The sequence below is a fragment of the Lactuca virosa genome, chromosome 9, assembly GCF_052849685.1.
Source record: "Lactuca virosa cultivar CGN04683 chromosome 9, Lactuca_virosa_CGN04683_v6, whole genome shotgun sequence".
NCBI lineage: Eukaryota > Viridiplantae > Streptophyta > Magnoliopsida > Asterales > Asteraceae > Lactuca > Lactuca virosa.
The window spans coordinates 207,348,423-207,366,511 of NC_136434.1; the positions used below are offsets into that span (position 1 = coordinate 207,348,423).

At 32.1% G+C, this 18,089-nt stretch overlaps 3 protein-coding genes across 3 annotated transcripts; 1 reads left to right on the forward strand and 2 right to left on the reverse strand.

Moving 5' to 3' along the window:
- Positions 1 to 1,040: 1,040 nt before the first annotated feature.
- On the reverse strand, positions 1,041 to 2,904 carry PETC (photosynthetic electron transfer C). Its single transcript, XM_079070962.1, has 5 exons — positions 2,746 to 2,904; positions 2,417 to 2,661; positions 1,894 to 2,011; positions 1,535 to 1,717; positions 1,041 to 1,291 (listed from the first exon to the last, which is right to left on the reverse strand). Exons 1-5 carry the CDS (start codon positions 2,782 to 2,784, stop codon positions 1,190 to 1,192), a joined length of 687 nt encoding a protein of 228 aa, XP_078927088.1. The 5' UTR covers positions 2,785 to 2,904; the 3' UTR covers positions 1,041 to 1,189.
- Positions 2,905 to 4,711: 1,807 nt separating this feature from the next.
- On the reverse strand, positions 4,712 to 9,605 carry UBP14 (ubiquitin-specific protease 14). Its single transcript, XM_079071405.1, has 21 exons — positions 9,575 to 9,605; positions 9,339 to 9,437; positions 8,807 to 8,978; positions 8,616 to 8,728; positions 8,186 to 8,522; positions 7,985 to 8,079; positions 7,763 to 7,896; positions 7,601 to 7,657; positions 7,443 to 7,520; positions 7,295 to 7,349; positions 7,179 to 7,208; positions 7,024 to 7,104; positions 6,743 to 6,941; positions 6,608 to 6,665; positions 6,407 to 6,529; positions 6,204 to 6,292; positions 5,858 to 5,947; positions 5,602 to 5,772; positions 5,413 to 5,531; positions 5,167 to 5,302; positions 4,712 to 5,084 (listed from the first exon to the last, which is right to left on the reverse strand). The coding sequence occupies exons 2-21, from the start codon at positions 9,432 to 9,434 to the stop codon at positions 4,906 to 4,908; spliced, it is 2,412 nt and encodes an 803-aa protein (XP_078927531.1). The 5' UTR covers positions 9,435 to 9,437; positions 9,575 to 9,605; the 3' UTR covers positions 4,712 to 4,905.
- A 2,482-nt stretch (positions 9,606 to 12,087) lies between these two features.
- Positions 12,088 to 13,211, forward strand: LOC145141263 (uncharacterized). The gene is made up of 2 exons (XM_079074565.1): positions 12,088 to 12,371; positions 12,439 to 13,211. The coding sequence occupies exons 1-2, from the start codon at positions 12,120 to 12,122 to the stop codon at positions 12,973 to 12,975; spliced, it is 789 nt and encodes a 262-aa protein (XP_078930691.1). The 5' UTR covers positions 12,088 to 12,119; the 3' UTR covers positions 12,976 to 13,211.
- Positions 13,212 to 18,089: the final 4,878 nt, after the last annotated feature.

An 18,089-nucleotide genomic window follows, 5' to 3' on the forward strand; every position in this document is an offset into this window, starting at 1 on the left:
TCGTTTGGATCGGTTTTTATGATTCGGTTTTCAAGATGCAAGACATTTTAATAAATATATAAATCGAGTATTATCCCACTTTATTTAAAATTAAATAATAATAATAATAATAATAATAATAATAATAACTTAATAAAATTGTTTAATTAGCTGTGAATTAAAACTTATAAACATCTATCAAGAAAAATATATAATAGTAGGTTTTTTTAGACAAAAATACTATAAAGGTATTATAATCGATAAAACTATCTAATCTATTAAAAAATAATTTAGTAAATTTACTAAATTATTAAAGATATATATTAAAAATAAATAAAATAATAATAAATTCATTCGGTTTTTCTGAACTATTCGGGTTTTATTTTATAAACTAAAATCAATCCGAAATCCAAAATAATAAATCGGTTTTGCTAAAAACCAATCTAAATATCTGAATATCCAAACCAAATAGTCTGATTCAAATTGGACACTTCTATTCTATCCACTTAGTGAAGAGCCTAAGAAAATTATGTAATATTTGTAATGAAGAAAGAGTATATTTATGAGAATTTTTGAAAAACCGAAAAAGTTCGTTGAAATGCTAGTATTTATAGTTTTTTTAAACGTTAGTTTATAAACAATTTTTTTGTTTGTCAAACAAGAGAACATAAAAAACTTGAAAAATAAGTTAGTTATAGCATGCCAAACATAGACTTAATTCCTAGCTTAATTTGTTTTGGTACTTTTTTATGGTTTAAAAAATATTCGGTTCAAATTCATATATTATAAGGTGACATCATAGAATCTTTTCATTTGAATTCCAACGTTGTTAACAATTCAAATCCTACACCACAGATTTGAATCATGTAAATCGGTTTATCTCGATAGAAAAGTTGGTTGTATCCATTGTTGATCGACGATCGTATAGGCAAGAGCAACTTATAAGACACTTAAAATAATCATTGATAACCATTCTACAACACCAACCACACAACACATAAATCCAAAAGATTTGTGATGAATGTGCATTTATGTTAAATGACTTTCAACACAAGAGCAACTTATAAGACACTAAAAATAATTATTGATAACCATTTTACAAATTTATAAACTTTTTGGGTACAATATTTAAAACCTTAAGTTGTGTGTACATATTTTAATTCTCGAATCAAAACAAACCAAGAATCTCAAAAGGGAGGGATCGAGACGCTTATGACCACCATGGAGCCTCACCGGTTCTGAAATCTGTCTCAGTCCATGGAACAAATATCACTTTCCCATCATCGACATCCGCATGAGCAAGTGCCAACGACTGTTCACACATCAACAAATTACTGCATCAATAACTTGTACCATGTGCATCAAAATCTATACATTATGCATCGCTACTTTCTACTTTTTGCATCATAAGTTGTACTTGTGTGTAATAAAACTTGTATCTCATGTATCAGAATTGTGCGTGGTGTAAAAAAAAAACTTGCACCTCATGCATCAAAACTTGTACATTATGCACTGGTATTTTATACGAAAAGAAAAGGGGAACGGGGTGTCTTACGAGAGGAGCGGGACCCCTAACAACTTTGCCTTGGTTGTTGTATTGGGAACCATGGCACGGGCACATGAACTTGTTCTCTGCTTTGTTCCATGGCACGACACACCCGAGATGGGTGCACACTGCATTGATTCCGTATGTGGCTAGGGTTCTGTCATTCTCCACCACTAAGTACGTCGGGTCTCCCTACAATTTCACACAAATTCTAAAATCATTTATATTATCAAAGCTTTTAATTGTGGTATCAAACAGTCCCTAAATTCTACAACGTTCAACTTGAATTGGATTGGATCTTGTCTCAATTAGACAAAAATTGCAATTTTTGTATCTAACTTTAAAAGTAAAAGAAGTAGCAGTAGTACCTTTAGACCTTGAGATAGGGTTCGGTCGCCGGGTCCATGGGTTTTTAGCCATTCTGCTACAACGATGTCGTTTCCAAGGGCATCTTTAGCGGCAGTTCCACCACCTCCACCTCCGGAACTGTTTAAAATTTGATTCAAAAAAATATTCCATTTTTTACAAGTATTATCTTATTATTACTTAAGATATTACTTGTAAAAACATGGATTTTTATATAGATACTAATAAACAATTTTAGAAAATGTTATTATAGTTGGACAAATAAAATGATAGAATCGTCATTGTAGTTTATTAATCATTAAATAATCAAGCTCGATTTACGTTTTAAGTTAAACACTGTAACAAATAAAATGATAGAATCGTGATTTTAGTTTATTAATCATTAAATAATTTTTTTTTTTTTTTTTAGCACATCAATCCATCAATATTAAATAATCAAACTTTAATAGAGTATCATAAATTATCTATTTGCTATATGTACGATGAGGATTCTAGAAAGATAAACGGAAGGGAATGAGAACAAACCCAGGTGGAACGAAGAAGTAGGTGTACGGAAGCAACATTCCGGTGGACGGAAGGCCAATAGCACCAAGAAGCAACAAGTTCATCAGCTTCCTCTTCTCCATATCCGGAACTCGATCGGCGGGGATACTCGCCGCCTGACACGTCACCTTCATCCCTCTTTCCCTTCCCGCCGATGATTGGCTTTTAGCAGATTTGGCCATTAGCCCTTGAGCCGGCGAGAACAATCCATTGGTGCCAGATCGCAACTGTCAAAATTAGAATCGATATCATTAGCAAACAAATCGACGAGATAACATTTGAGGAATGGAATTGAAATTTGCAGAGAGTACCTGAGAAGAAGTAGCAGGAGAGAGAGTAAAAGCAGCCATGGGAGGAGGATGGAGCAGATTGGAAATGAATATGAAGAAGAGAGAAGATGTAAAAAGGGGGTGAAAGTGGATAAAGGAATGGTGGATGGAGGAGGAGTGTCGCTACACAGCCACATATTTTGAGATATCACATAATTTTTCATATTTCATGATTTTATGGTTTATATTCACGAATCATAAGTGGACTTTTATAATTTGTTTTTGAAAACTAATAGTTTATTCATGTTTTTTTTACTATAGTAAACAGTTTTCTAAAGTGATCGACTGTCTCTTTTACTTGTATAGAACTAGTATTTGAGGTCGTTCCTTTTATTCATATCATATCTTCCAAAAACACTAAAAAAAAATTTAAAAAAAAAAAAACTCTTGGATGATTTATCAAAAATGGAGAAGAGTTTATGGACTATTTTTATATGTTAGATGGTTTTTGAATAATTCGTAAGAATATAGGAACAATTATATTGACAAAAATACAATAATATAAAAGCAAATACTAAAAATAATAACAACCAAAACATATGGACTAAAGTTTGACAAAAGAAGTGCGCCGCAGCTTCAACTTAGATAAAAAAAAATTAAAATTAAAATTATATAGAAGCATAAATAAAGTTGAATTTATAACACACGTTTGACATTAGTTCTTAATATATAGTAAATAAAATTGAATAACACATAAACAATAAAAGTTTTGGGGTTAAACTTATAAATATCTAATTTTAAAAAAGTTTATAGGAAACAATCTGGATTTGGAGATGATTTGTCAATAAGTGGAAATAGTTTAGGGACCAATTTTGTAATAAATATTAAACGTTAGGAGGTATTTCAGTTATTATAAATGATCAATTCAAGGCAGACGCAAAATAACAAAAGAAATAAATAGAAGTGCATAATAGTTGTCCAATGTGCCTTATGAACATAACTATTAGCTACAGTGTTTGTAGAAACAAAACTTAACTTACATTTTGTATATATTTATAATATATTTCAAACAAATATAAAGTATGATTGAATGTTACTAATTTAAAGGTACATCTTAATTTAATTAAAATTTGTTTTAATGTTACTATTTTGTGTAGTCTCCGGTGTTTGAGTACTCTATCAAGGAGATAAATGAGGATACAAGATACATACTAGGAACTAAATTTTTGGAATAGTTTGAGACTTTTTAATAAAATGCTTACGAAAACTTGTATTCTAGACAGTATCATAGTTGATGGTATATTATTTACCTCTACAAAGGTTAGGTTATAATTTTATGGTTAAAGTGGTCGACTATACGACCATTTGTTAAACAATTTTTTGAACGGCTAAATTATTGGTAATAAAGGTGTCACATAGTTTTCCCTTTATTAGTTTATGAAAAGGAATAGATTGATTGTGATTTGGTTTGAAAATAGATGATGAAAGGTTAGCTAATAAAATAATAATGTTTGATAAAAACTAACAAATGTAAAACAACATAACATTAGCAAGAAATAAGCATATTCAAAAAAGTAGCTTAAATGATCTCACAATTTATATGCACCAAATACACCATTTATGTTTGAAATCTGATCAAATCTTTGACATTTGTTTGATAATAATAATTAAGGTTGCCAAGATTGGATCGTTTTCTACTTTGTAATATCCTACCAAAAACAGTTTAAACCATAACAAAATACATTTCTATCTACAATCGATCTCCTACAATCCTACTTTGATCTTAACCAAAAATGATCCAAGTATGAACAGGATAAATTTACCTTTACCTAGGTGGGATCATAGGATCATTAACAACTTTGGTTAATAATAATACTAGATTAGGTCATCACCTCCATATTATATGGTTAATGGATGCAATGGAATTCAGATTCTATTCCAAAACATAACCTAACATTCCATTCCTCCATGAGACCAAGCATTATCTTATTTGGACAAGGATTATAGATTGAAAAAACCAAAGGCAATTTGCAAACTTTGAAATTATAAACCAATACTAAACAAAGTATATGATCCCACAACATGGGCATAGACTGAAAATTCAAACATTAACTAAAAAAAAGAAAAAAAAAAAAAAAAAGTCTATTCTACCTTCCATGTTCCAGATTCAAAGAAAAAACCAGGTATGTGGGGGTTCTTGTTTCAAGTTTGGATCCTTTCATAGAAATAGAGGTATGCCATGTCTTTTGGAGGGTCTTTAGAAACACCCACTTTATCATCATTAAAAATCACCCATCTTCCTTCTTTGTACACGTGGGCTACATAATGCCCACACTGTGTGTTGCTGCCTATGTGGCTCACTAGCCCAATCAGTCTATATTCTGCACACACGCACACAAATTAAAAATTAAAAACATAAACTAATTTTCCTATATGCAACAAAAATATTTAACATAAACTTACTTCCATTTCCATCGGGTAATGTGGGGTCCACAGTGGTAGTAGTGGGTCCACTGCTTGATGTGGCATCCATATCCATAGGCCCAGATGAAGCAGGGGGGTTAAAAATCCAATCTGTTGCTTTCTCAATATCACCCCCCTGTTAAGTAAGAATTACAAAAATCAGATTGTAAATTATAACTAAATTAATATATATATATATATATATATATATATATATATATATATTTTAATGTGTGAGATATTTACCGATGCCTTTAAAGCCTTCTTAGCTACTTCTTCTTCAAATCCAAACGAAACCAACATAGCAATCTTTGATGGATCAACATCATTGTTTCCTGCCTCTTTCTGAATCGGAGCATCAATATCTGAAAAAGGGAAAAACGGTAATTATAAAAATACCAAGAGGGTAAATTTGTCAAAGTAAAAGGTAAAAACCTGGATCATCCATGTGGGAAAGCAACCAATTCATGGCCTCTTCTACACCAACATTTGAAGTATTAATTGCAGCCTTTTGACAATGCAGATGATTAAATCCCATTCCAGCAAGTTGGGACACAATATCTTCATTTGCCATAACCTTTGTTGACTCTTCCTGTCCTCCAGGACCTATTTTTTATTATTACATCACAATTTTTATTTTTTATTAAAAAAAAAAAACAAATTTATATTTTTATGTGTAAAGAAATGATACCATCTTCAGGTAACAACTCTTCGCCTGGTTGTAAGCCTTTGCTTCTCATGTGACTAATATCGATGATGTCATCAGCATCTATGTAAACATCTGCAACAACCAAATTCAAATAAATTATCCCAAAAAAAAATCAAGAGAGAAAAAGTACATGGATTAAGTTACAAAAATGGTCCCTGTGCTTTCTGATTTATATAAAAAAATAAATTACAAGGTTTTGTATTAATTTAAAATTGAAATAAGGACGAAAATTGAAAAGGGTTTCAGATATGGACTAAACAGGGTAGAAATCAGAAATCCGAAAACACGGGGACCATTTTGTAATTTGCATATATTTATAGTTTTATACCAAGCTTTTTAGGCACCCAACCAGCTTCCATTACAAATTTCCTCATATGGAGTACCAGATAATCAGGGAATGAAGTCAGACCTGCGGTTCTATAAAGGACAAACAAAAAATAAAAAAACAAAAAGTTTATGGTTTTTTATAAATGAAATATATATATATATATATATATATATATATATATATTTTAAAAATAATAAACTTACTTGATTGCTGTTGTCCTAGTATTTAATGCAGTGCTAAAAAATCCTTGAACATCTTCAGGTGAAGAAAAGCTATCCAAACAATCACTTAATGGCACTCTTGGGCGCACAATTTCTTCTGAAGACCTGAAAAAGTACAAAATCTTAATGAGAAAAAAAGTTGAAAATTGAAATGAATTTTTTTTTTTTTAATATCTGACTTACAGTTTCTCCCCCTTTGCCTCTTTTTGCGTCTTATATTTCTGAAACTCGTCCAGTTCCTCTGTAATATGAATTAATTAATTAATAACAAATTAAATATCAAAAAACTTTTGAAGTCAAAGGGAGAAAAGAACTCACTTTTGTTGGTAGCTTTATCAAGTGGAATATTCAAGGAAAGAATATAGTCATGCCTTTTGTTGTAAGCAACTTTTCCAGAAGGACATTGTAATCGCTCTTCAATACCAAATTTGAAGCTTCTAGAAGGATCCAAATTAGGGTTTCCAGAATGAATTCGCTCAACTTGCTCTATCAAATGTAAAAAAAACTCTAGTGCATCCTGTACATAATTTTTTTTAAAAAAATTATATAATTAACTAAAAACAAACATTCTGTTTATAAAAATTAATTATTAAACTTACCTGTTGACGCATGGTTGAAAATTCTGGATGACTGGCTGCAATTACTGCCTTGAACATTCTGGGACGAATCCCTTCTTGTTTCTTTTAAAAAAATAAAAATAAAAAACAAATTAAAGTTTCATCAAAAGAAATTATAAATCAAGTTACAAACTTACAGAATTTGGAGATGAGTCCACATCATTATTCTGGAGGATAAACATTTCATGGTTAAAAAGCATATAATAATAAATGTAAAAATTGAAATAAAGTTAAGTTTCAATTTCCAACTCACCTGCACAGCTGGCATGGAATATTTACCAGAAAGCAAACCATTAGCAAGTTTTGTTCTGCCAAAAAAAAAATCAAAACAATTTAATATTATGAATTAACATATGATTTTCTTTTTTAATTTTATGTTTGATATAAATATAAATACTTACAACTGCATATTCAAGTCTACAGTTGGATCAGCAGGAGCATTATCAAAAGCCATTTTCAAATTTTGGTTCTTGTAGTATCTGTGTAGTTGAATAATTAATTATGCAAACTTGTCAAAATGTCAAAAAATAAATAAATAAAAATGAAATAGTATGCAAACCGTGAACAAAACGAATGAGTTGAGAAAACAACTTGCATAGTTGAAGCCAAATAACAACTGCACAGAATAACATTATAAAACCACAAAACATACGAAAAAATGAATGAACTTTTTTTATAAAAAAAAAAAAAACAAAATCATTTCAAGAAACAAAAATTTTACCTGTTTCCAAGATTCACAAGCCCTGTGTATCCAGGTCCATAAATCGGTTCAACTTCTTGACCACTTTCTTGAATCCGATTCCAGTCAAAGTTTGTATTTTGGTCAAGTTCCTTTTCAGCTGTTGTCATTTCTGTCTGAATTTATTTTTATTTTAAAAAAAAAGTCAGATATCATTATCAACATTAATGGCATTATTATATCTTTTGATTGAAAGATATTTACCTTTTGCAATGAGGAAAAATCAATGCCAAAAAATGCCAAATGTTCAGCCAAAAGAGGATCAGTAACACTTTCATCCTCCGGATAAGAAAAAACATCTGAGCTGCCAAAGTGTCAAACTCATAATTATATTCGAAAAAAGATAAAAGTTCAAAGGGTAAAATGGTAAAAAAAAACACACAAACAAGCTAGTATTACTATTACCTGCTCCTTCAAGATCAGAAGTTATTGTCCCAAGCTTTACAGCAAGAGGATAATGAGTTTCATTGTAATGATCAATGGCATGATTATTTCCACCACTTCCATCCCATAATTTCCTCCCACATAAAATCATTCCATCACTCAAATTCAACCAAAGATTTTCAGTCTTGTCACACTTTGCACATTTCCATCCAGATGGAGGAACAATGACACCATTATCTATCTGTTTTAATGTCAATGCATGTTCACTTATTTGCTTCTTATCAGCTGTCCATGATGCAAGTTGTTCTTTCCTCTCAGCACCCTCAGCAATCAAAATTGCATCAACTGCCAATCTTACCTGTATACATTGCAGAAATGGTGATGAAAAAGAACACAGAAATGAAGAAAATGGTAAAAGAGTGAAGGGAAAACACTCAAAACAGGCAAAAACCTTTTCAGGCAATTGCACTGATGGAAATGGGAGAGTTGCATAGTCTGGGAGAATTATTATGTTGTAAGTTTCGTCATATTCAGGTTCTTGGTTATCAAATCCACCATCAACACCTACAAGAATAAGTGAAATCACAATCGATAGAACCAAAATGATTTCAGTAAAATTACAGAAGATGTGAGATGAAATACCTATAGCCAAGAGTGTAGGTTTCTTCAAAGGTCTATCTTCAGGGATTGCTTTCTTTGTTTGTTTTATATGGAGATAAACCGGGTTACCAGTTTTCTCAAAGTTCCAGCCAACGTAGTCCTTACCAAATGCAAGAAACGTGTTCATGTCCACAAACAATCCACCTTCGGATTTCTGAAGCAAGAATATGAGAGAGATAAGGAATCCAAATTACAAACAAATATAACGCATTTGCATTTGAAAAAAGTTATGTTTGACATCTAAAATCAAAATGTAGTTCTACCAAAAAATCAACGAGCACATTCTAGGAGTGAATCGTGGAATCGTTCGAGAGAATAAATTACGCACATATACAAGACATGCATACCATGATTCTAGACCCTAGTAGTAGTAAATTAATCGGATTCCACAACCTAAAATTTTCCCTAAAATTACACGCAAAACCCTATTTCATTCGGCTTTCTTAAACCCCATTTCACATCGCTTCTCATAGACAAACCAAGAAAAGGAAGAAACGGAAAAAGGAATACTCACCGGAGTATCGAAACTGATGCAGCATTCCTGCTTGTATATGCGATTGGTAGGCTCCGGAATACGGACCTTTGCCAGATTCATCCGGAGAACTTCCATCTCCTACAATTTCTTTCAAAATGGTGACTCCTACTGTTTAGATGATAGTTCTAATGGATTGAATAAAAGAGAGAAAGAAGAGAAGTCTGTGTATTCGATGCCCTAGCAATATGGAAGCGACTATGCGCCGAAAAGGGTACCTCTGTGTTTGCGTTTTCTTGGAAAGCAGTCCTTCCTGTTCAATTTCTACACGCCAAAATAAAGTATCAAACTTGTTGTTGTTTTTTTTCACTTTAGGCCCCTTATTTGAACATCTTGCACTTCGGACCTTATTATTTTGTTAATATTTTAAACCACATATGAGTAATGAGTTTATTGCATAAAATACCTTATATTTTGTTAATTTTTCGGTTTAGACCTAAGAGCATCCATAATGGCGAGTTCAATTGGCAAATTGAACGAGATGGTAAGTTTAGTTGTCATTCAATGAATGAAATTCTATTAATGTGAAATGTCACTTTAGCATTCAATAGATTTGGAGTTCAATGGTCATTGAACTTTTCAATAGAAAAAAGTAAGTTTTCTAATTCTTGAATAAATACTATAAACTAGCTTTTGTTATGTTCTATTGAACTTTGTAGAGTTCTATACATTGTAAGAAAAATTAATAGAGTTGTATGAAATGTAAAAAAGTGATATGGCAATATATTGAACTCTATGAATATTCAATGTATTGTGGATGCGCTATATGAGAGTTGGCTAGCCTTTTGTTTTGCCCATTTTATTTCTTTTAAGGTATAATTTTTGGTAAACATTTGCATGTGTGGTGTCAATTGGTGATGTGGATGTTTGTTTGTCATCTTCAGCCTAATTAGGGCGTACAAACCTAGTCTTATCCCAACCAGGCATTATATGTCAATATATAAAAAAAAAGTTATCTTTCAAGTTTTATTATGACATCTTGAAGTCGGTGTTACTGCAACTATGGAAAATAATTACCATAGTAAGGTACGATAAAACCTTTTAAACAAGTAGCATATCTTTTGTAGTATGTAACTTGCAACTACATTAAACTAAGAATGGGGTAGCATTTGGTGTTTAATTGATTAAAAACAATTTTGCAACGAAATATACAAATTAAGTTTTTTAATAATCCTAAAAATCAAATACAATTAGACAAACAATAATCAACAATCATATGATGTTTTAAGGATCATACATTGCTACGTATGGATCCTTTGATAATAATGAAGATCAATTAACGTTATCAATATCCATATAAAACAAGAAATTATGTTAGACATTAAGGTTGTGTTTGGCACGTCACAACTAGCTTATTTTTCGAGTTTTTTTAAGTTGTGTTTGGCAAGCCAAGTAGTTTATAAGCTAGCTTTTTTAAAAGCTATTTAGACTAGCTTTTTAAGAGTTTTTTTATAATTTTTCAAATATACCCCTTTAAGAGATTATAAAAACACATTCTTTTAAATGTCTTTTTATTGTCATTTCTTATTTTTCAGCTAGTTTTGCGAAATGTTATTTTTTATCAGCTATATTTTTATTTAACAGCTATCTTTTCAGCTAGTATGCCAAATATAGCCTAATTGATTAAATTTGTTCTTTCTCTTTTGCTTGCTTGAAGTCGTCAGCGATAAGGGTGGAGGAGGGAGATGACGTCATTTTCTAATAGGGAAGGAAAGCATAATTAGGGTTTCACAAATAAATTGTTTCCATAATGTTCACTCGATTATATTTTTATACTTAAACTGTTAGGCGGGCTTTTTAAAACCTTTTCAAGCCAACCGGTCAATCCATCTAATTGATTACCATTAATAATTAATGTAAAAATGATATTTCAAGTTCAATTTTTAGAAATGGACAATTTAGTTATGGTTTAGATCTAAACAAGAAAAACATATAATCTTTTTGTATTTCGGCAACAAATGTTTGTAATTCTAAGAGCTTTTAGAAGTTTTTAGCTTTTTATATTTTATGTTATTTTATATATTTTAAAAACTTATAATCATTTTTTTTAAATATTTTTACATAAATAAAAACAACTTTTGGTTAATAATTAATTTTTGTTAAATATATCTAAACATTGAGGATTGAGCCTTATATAATTTTCTAATGTGCTATGCTCTAAACTGGGTTTAGTGTTTGTGATTTCAATTGAATTAACTGAGGAACAAAGACAAACCACTTCATATATATTATAAATATTATTCCATTATGTACTAATAAAAGTTATATATAACTTACTTGTATTGTCCTGATCATATTACTTTTATTCAACTTTAAACTAATCGTATTCTCAGTCAATATTTTAAAAAGTTTATCAAATATTGTTTATTTCTTGAATAATGCATAATATGACTTTAATTTCTACAAGAGTACAAGTATCTATTAAATTTTGTATATGTCTTTTAAAAGGATTTCATTTTTGTTATAAATATAAAAAACTAAAAAAGTGTTTAAAATGTATTACGATCTTTAAATATCCAAACTTGAATTTACAATAATAAATATTAACGAATTTTATTTTAATTTTGTTGTAAACATAGGATACAATTTTGCATCACAATTCACAAGCCACAACCATCACATCATCTAAAAACGCTTAAAACATGCAAAACCGGCCACTCTCACGTACAATTCGATCTGAAAATATAAATCCACTTTTGAAAAATTATAAGAATTTATTTGGATGAAAAAACACATGCGATCGATCTCTCCTTTCGTGACAAGATGATGGATGATCATGGTTCAAAAAGAAAGAAGAAGAAGAAGAGAGGAAAAAGCTTGATCTTCAAGAACTTTTTCAAACCTGCGACCCCCGGCGACGATTCTTCTTCCGGCAGCGGACGGAAGGCTTTGGCCTCCGATGATAATTTAATATATTGTGATGTCTCCGGCAATTGTATTGATCCAGACATCAAGAAATCATCTTCTTCCCGCATGTCTCGTATTTTTAAAGCCGTTTTGTTTGATACAGCTGTGGTGAGTTTGTTATCTGTTCAATTTTTTTTCTTATCTTTTCATGACCGATTGCATTATCGTCGAACAGAAGAAGAAGATTCATGGGAATGATTCATCAGAAACTCCAAATGAATCGCAAAGTTCATCACCTGTACGAGATGATAAAATCGAGGATATCCAAAAAATTCAAAAAATCGAGAAGATCGACGACTCAATCAATGTGAAAAAATCTGACGTCGTGAAAATCGATAAAATTGAGAAGAACGATGGCAACCCAATCAATGAGATTGAGAAGAATTCCAATTCAGAGGTAGATCGTTCCATTCAATTACCTTTGCCATCAAAACCTGTTGAAACTCCGGTGCCTTCATCGACGATCACCACCGGTTCACAAACGTTGACCGAGAGAAAAGTAAACGCAATCGATAAGAAACCACCGCTTCCGTCAAATCCACGACCATCGGCGAAACCAATTCCGGCGGAAGAAAGCAAACAAGTTACTTCAAACAATCCACCATTGTTTATCCTTGTGGGCTTTCTGGTAGTGGTCGTGGTTCTATGGAAGATTTATGCAGCCATTACCGGTGGGTCTTCGGATGTGGCTATCGTCGGAGACGAGTTGTAATCATTATGTGTCGTTAACGTTTCTGCCATATGAATACATAGGTACATGAAGTAATACATCATGGTGCAATATATAGTATAATCAAAAGTGCAACGATCATAACAAATTCATATTAGGTTATAGGTTATAGATGATTAGTATTTTTTTTTTAGAACTAGAAGGGATTCATGCACATTGCGTGGGGCGGAAGGTGTTCATTTTGTGTGTATGCCCATCTGTTTCATACATTGTTACTATCTGAAGTACATTGTCTAAATTGGTTTCCACAGTAATATACATTGCAATTCTATGTAATTTGCCATCAATCGGATGAATCCAACATGTCCTTATTGTCTACGAAAACAACGGCAATGTCACTATTAACATATTTGAATAGGTTTTCAAAATGGACGAAAATTCAAAATTAACTTGCCAAATAAGTCAATTTATCTTCTAAATTCATTGGCAAAACCTAGTTAATAAAATACCAAAAATAATGTTTTCAACTAAATTTTAAAAATCAAAACTAATATGTTAAAAAGATGAACACACCTATTTTCCAAATAGAACCACAATATCTAGTAGTCTTGATTACATGAAGAAGGAAGTAGATGTAGACAACTTCAAATGATAGAAAATTAAGTTGAAGCATAAATCTAATTGATTATGGTATTACCACTTACGAGATTAAATATGAAAAAGTTTATAGATAAAGGGGAAATTTGGAAAAAAAGTAGGGGTATAATAAGGATAGAAGTACACAAACGACTTGCATGCCATCTGTGACAACCCGAAATATTTTTGCCTTCTAGCCTTGAAAAAGGTCATTCTAACGAGTTTTAAGCCTAGTACACTTAAGGAATGAGTGTTAGAATGTACCTGCTAGAGACACTGTGCAACATTCAAGCCTTAACACCACCAAAATGGAGTTCACGGCCAAAGAACATAGAGTTTATGGCATGGCCGTAAACTCACCCCTATATATGTAAGACTTAGCCATTTCTTCATTCTTTTCCTTTCCTTGGCCGAAATCTCCCATTCTCTCTCAAGTATCATCGAGATTTCACTCCCGATCTTCATCAAAGGGCCTCCAAAGTGTGAGTACTCTTCCCCTAACTAAGTTGTATGCTAGAAACACTTGATCTACACTTTTAAATCATCCAATTCTCAAGAACAAAAGGAGTTTATGGCCAAGAGCATCTCCCTTGGCCGTAAACCCCTATAAAGGTGCCATTTGAGCCTTAAACTCTTCCTAAGGCTTGGATTTGAGGCTAGAACACTCCCTTGTGCTTTGTAAGACCTTGAATCATCACCAAACTCATCATCAAAGAGAGTTTACGGCCAGGAGTTTACACCTTGGTCGTAAACCCTTGTAGTTGTCATGATTTGGACCTTAAACACATCTAGACCTTTACTAACCATTGGAACACTTGAACCTTTGAAACTCCTTGCCTTTAAGACCCAATAGAGTGTTTATGGCCATAGGGTTTATGGTGTGGCCGTAAACACCTCAACACCCTCCATTAAGTTGGTCTTTCTCATCCTTGTTTAGAGCAATGGTCCCTCAAGTTTCCCTAGCCTTCAAACACCCTCTTATGCATGTTTAACCATGAGTTTACGGCCGTAAACTCCCTTGGCCGTAAGCATATGGCCATAAACACCAAACCATGGCCATAAACACCCTTTAGGTCAATCACATGTGATTCAACACTTCATTCCAAGTGTTTCCTAGTCCCGGAAGGTGTTTCCTTTCATATAGTTGCTTATAAACACTATATTCATGCTAATATATGTCATTTAGGACTTGTTGTATCTCGGGACTTCATTCGTGGAACTTCTCATCCTTACGCGCATATTCGTTTGAATCACCCACATAAGGTGAGTTCATACCCCGTAATCAATCTTTTAAACTGTTTAAATGTTTTAAGGGGGGAATACAAGTTGAACACAATGATAATTGTGTAATTGTTTGTTATAAACATTTTCAAAAGATTACTTATGTCATTTATAAGTAGTCAAAACATTTCAATAACTCTTTTCAAGTTATGTTACTTTATAGTTTAACAAAACTCCGTTTTTAAAGTATCAGCATAACTTAGTAGAAAAATGAGTATTTTCAACAACAGTACAAGTAAATTACTAGTAAACTATAAGGGGTATAGTTTAGGGGTTAAGTACATACTAAATACTAGAGCATACCATAAAGAGAAACAGGGAGGTAGATATAATACATGATAACATAAAGAGAAACAAGGAGGTAGATACAATACATCAGAGAGACATACTATACACTATACACTATAACAGAACGAACATACTAAGATGCTATAGCATGAGAACATACTAGATCTAATTATACCAATGAATCACTAACTCATTGTTTGTAACAAAAGGTGATAGTTAAATTGGGTATACATGATCATAAAACTTTAATGTGAATTACACGCCTTGCAATTGTTTGCAGAGGTCGCGTTTGGTTCCCGGAATCTCTTGATAGGGAGAACGTATAGTACGAGAACTAGCCTTCACATTATAACCTTACTAAAACATACATGTTTTAAGGTAATTAGTACTACAGAATGCCAATTCAAAAGACAACTGCGTACTTATAAATTCCCATTACTTTCAGTAAGTGGCAGTTCCACTTGAAAGCTAATACAAACTATTTTCGAGTCAAGATAGTTATAAACTAGGGAAAACTTACATTTTACAAACGACACACAGAACAGTCGGGTCTAGTACATTCAGTAGAAAGGGACCTATAATGCTAACTTTATGATTCCTTAGTGTATGCATTCAGGGATATATATTAATCGGGTCCGACAGGTAGTAAGATGTGTGCTTTCCGCTTCATTTCCTGTTCCTTGTTTGGTTGTGGGCTTAGAGCAGATACACCCAGCCTACTATCTATCCGAGCTTAGCTATATATATGTTCCGTATACACCAAGTAATCATAAGGGGTACCATGTATGGGTCAGGTCATAGGACACTAATTCAATGCACCGTTTTCTAGTACAAAACATACTTTTCAAATGAAGAACTTTTGGAATACAAAACTAGAAACTTAACTAGTAAAGGGTTTAATCCATTTTATTAAACCAGTAAAACTTAAAGGACCTTAGGTGGTTAATTCTATAATACCTTAGTTTATACACCAGGGTTATATATAATTAATATCCGATAGGTAGTTGGATGTGTGCTTTCCGCCTCATTTCCTGTTCCTTGTTTGGTTGTGGGCTTAGGGCAGATTCACACAATTAACTATTTGTTCGATATTAGATTATATATAACTAGTATAAACTAAGTGATTATAGAAGGAACTACTGTGGTTATCATTTTATTGTAAGAAATAAGGGTTTTCTTAAAGGATATTTTCATCAAATATAAAGGAACTATTACAGTTAACTCCGTGAGTACCGAGTGAATACGCAGGGGTTATATACAACGAATATCTAACAAATAATGGGATGTGTGTCTTCCGCCTCATTTCATGTTCCTTGTTTGGTTGTGGGCTTAGGGAAGATACACACAACCGATTGTTTGTTTACTCTGGGTTTTATATAACTTGTATCCATTTAATACTCATAGAAAGGACTGTAGAGTTATTTTTACTTATCTTTCATCAAAGCAGGAAATATAGGATTTTCTGGAGGAACAGGCAAACTTTTCTAAATAGAACTTACTACAACTTACTATAATTTTCTACAAACTTTCTTACTACTTACTACATCACTAAAATCTTATGAACTCACCAGCTTAAATGCTGGTCTACGCTTTCAAAATAACTTGTATTCTCAGGAGAACAGTAGACAGGTTCGTGCACTGGGATTCAGAAGATGGAGCAGTATAGCTTCATGTCTTTTTGTTATTTGCTATGTATTCTATATTATGTGAATCACATACTTTGTAAACACTTTCTTTCTAATGAAATGGTTGTTTATTACTTGTTTACTATGATGCATGTCTTGTGATACTAAACATGACGTCCTCCGCCCCAGAACGTTTCCGCCGTTCCGGTTTTGGGGTGTGACACCATCATAGAGAATTCTCTCCTAAATAAGCACTCCAATAAGGCCATCGCATGCATTCTACTAGTGCATACAACCTTTTAGGATTAGAAAGAGAGTAAATTCATGCAAGAAAATTGGTATAAATAAAAGATAAAGCACATTCATTTGTCTAGAATCTCCATCAGCTGCCATGTTAAACACTCTAATTACATATTTGCCCTTGTTGTCATGATTACAAATTATAAAGAATTGTGTTCAATTTGAAACCATATTCTTTAATGATGGAAGGGTACTTTAGGCTTTTGACTAAAAGTCAAGCACTCACTCGTAATCTGTTGTATATGTAGAAAGCCGTAAACACCCTTCGGTGTAATTAACAAACACATCCTTAATGTATAAGGTATATAAAACACTGTCACACCCTAAAACCGAGAAACAACGGAAACGTCTGGGGGTGTATGATTTCATGTACAGTATCATAACAACTGAATAATAGAGATCAAAGCATTACAACCATCATATTGATAAATTATAAGTTTTTACATTGTATTCGAATCGTTGTTTGTTTGATTTCCAAATATATGTGACAAAAATATGTGATGTGACGCTGCCACGCCCCATCTGTAAAATCCTTATGAGTACTTGTTTACTGATTTCCTGATAATACAAGTAGTTTTGAAAAAGTGTCAACAGTTAAGTTGGTGAGTTCATAAGCGTTTGTATGAGAAAAATCTGTCATTTTTCCTTGTAAATGAAAGAGTGTGATTCCATAAAATCCAATATTTTCTTTTAAAGTGAATTGTAGTCTTAGAAACCCTAAGACCGAAAATGTATAAGTATTGTTGTACTCGGAAGTAGTATAATGTAGTTCTAATATTTATAAAACCATTTGAATGTATGTTTCTAGAAATGTAAGTTGTATTGTACTGGAAAATAATGTATTGTAGTTGTATCTGTGTAAAACCCTTTGAGTGTATATTTCCATAAATGTAAGTTGTACTGTACTGGAAAATAATGTACTGTAGTTGTATATGTGTAAATCCCTTTGAATGTATGTCTCCAAAAATATAAGTTGTACTGTACAATAGTGTATGTAGTTTTATTATTAAATAAAACTGGTTGAAT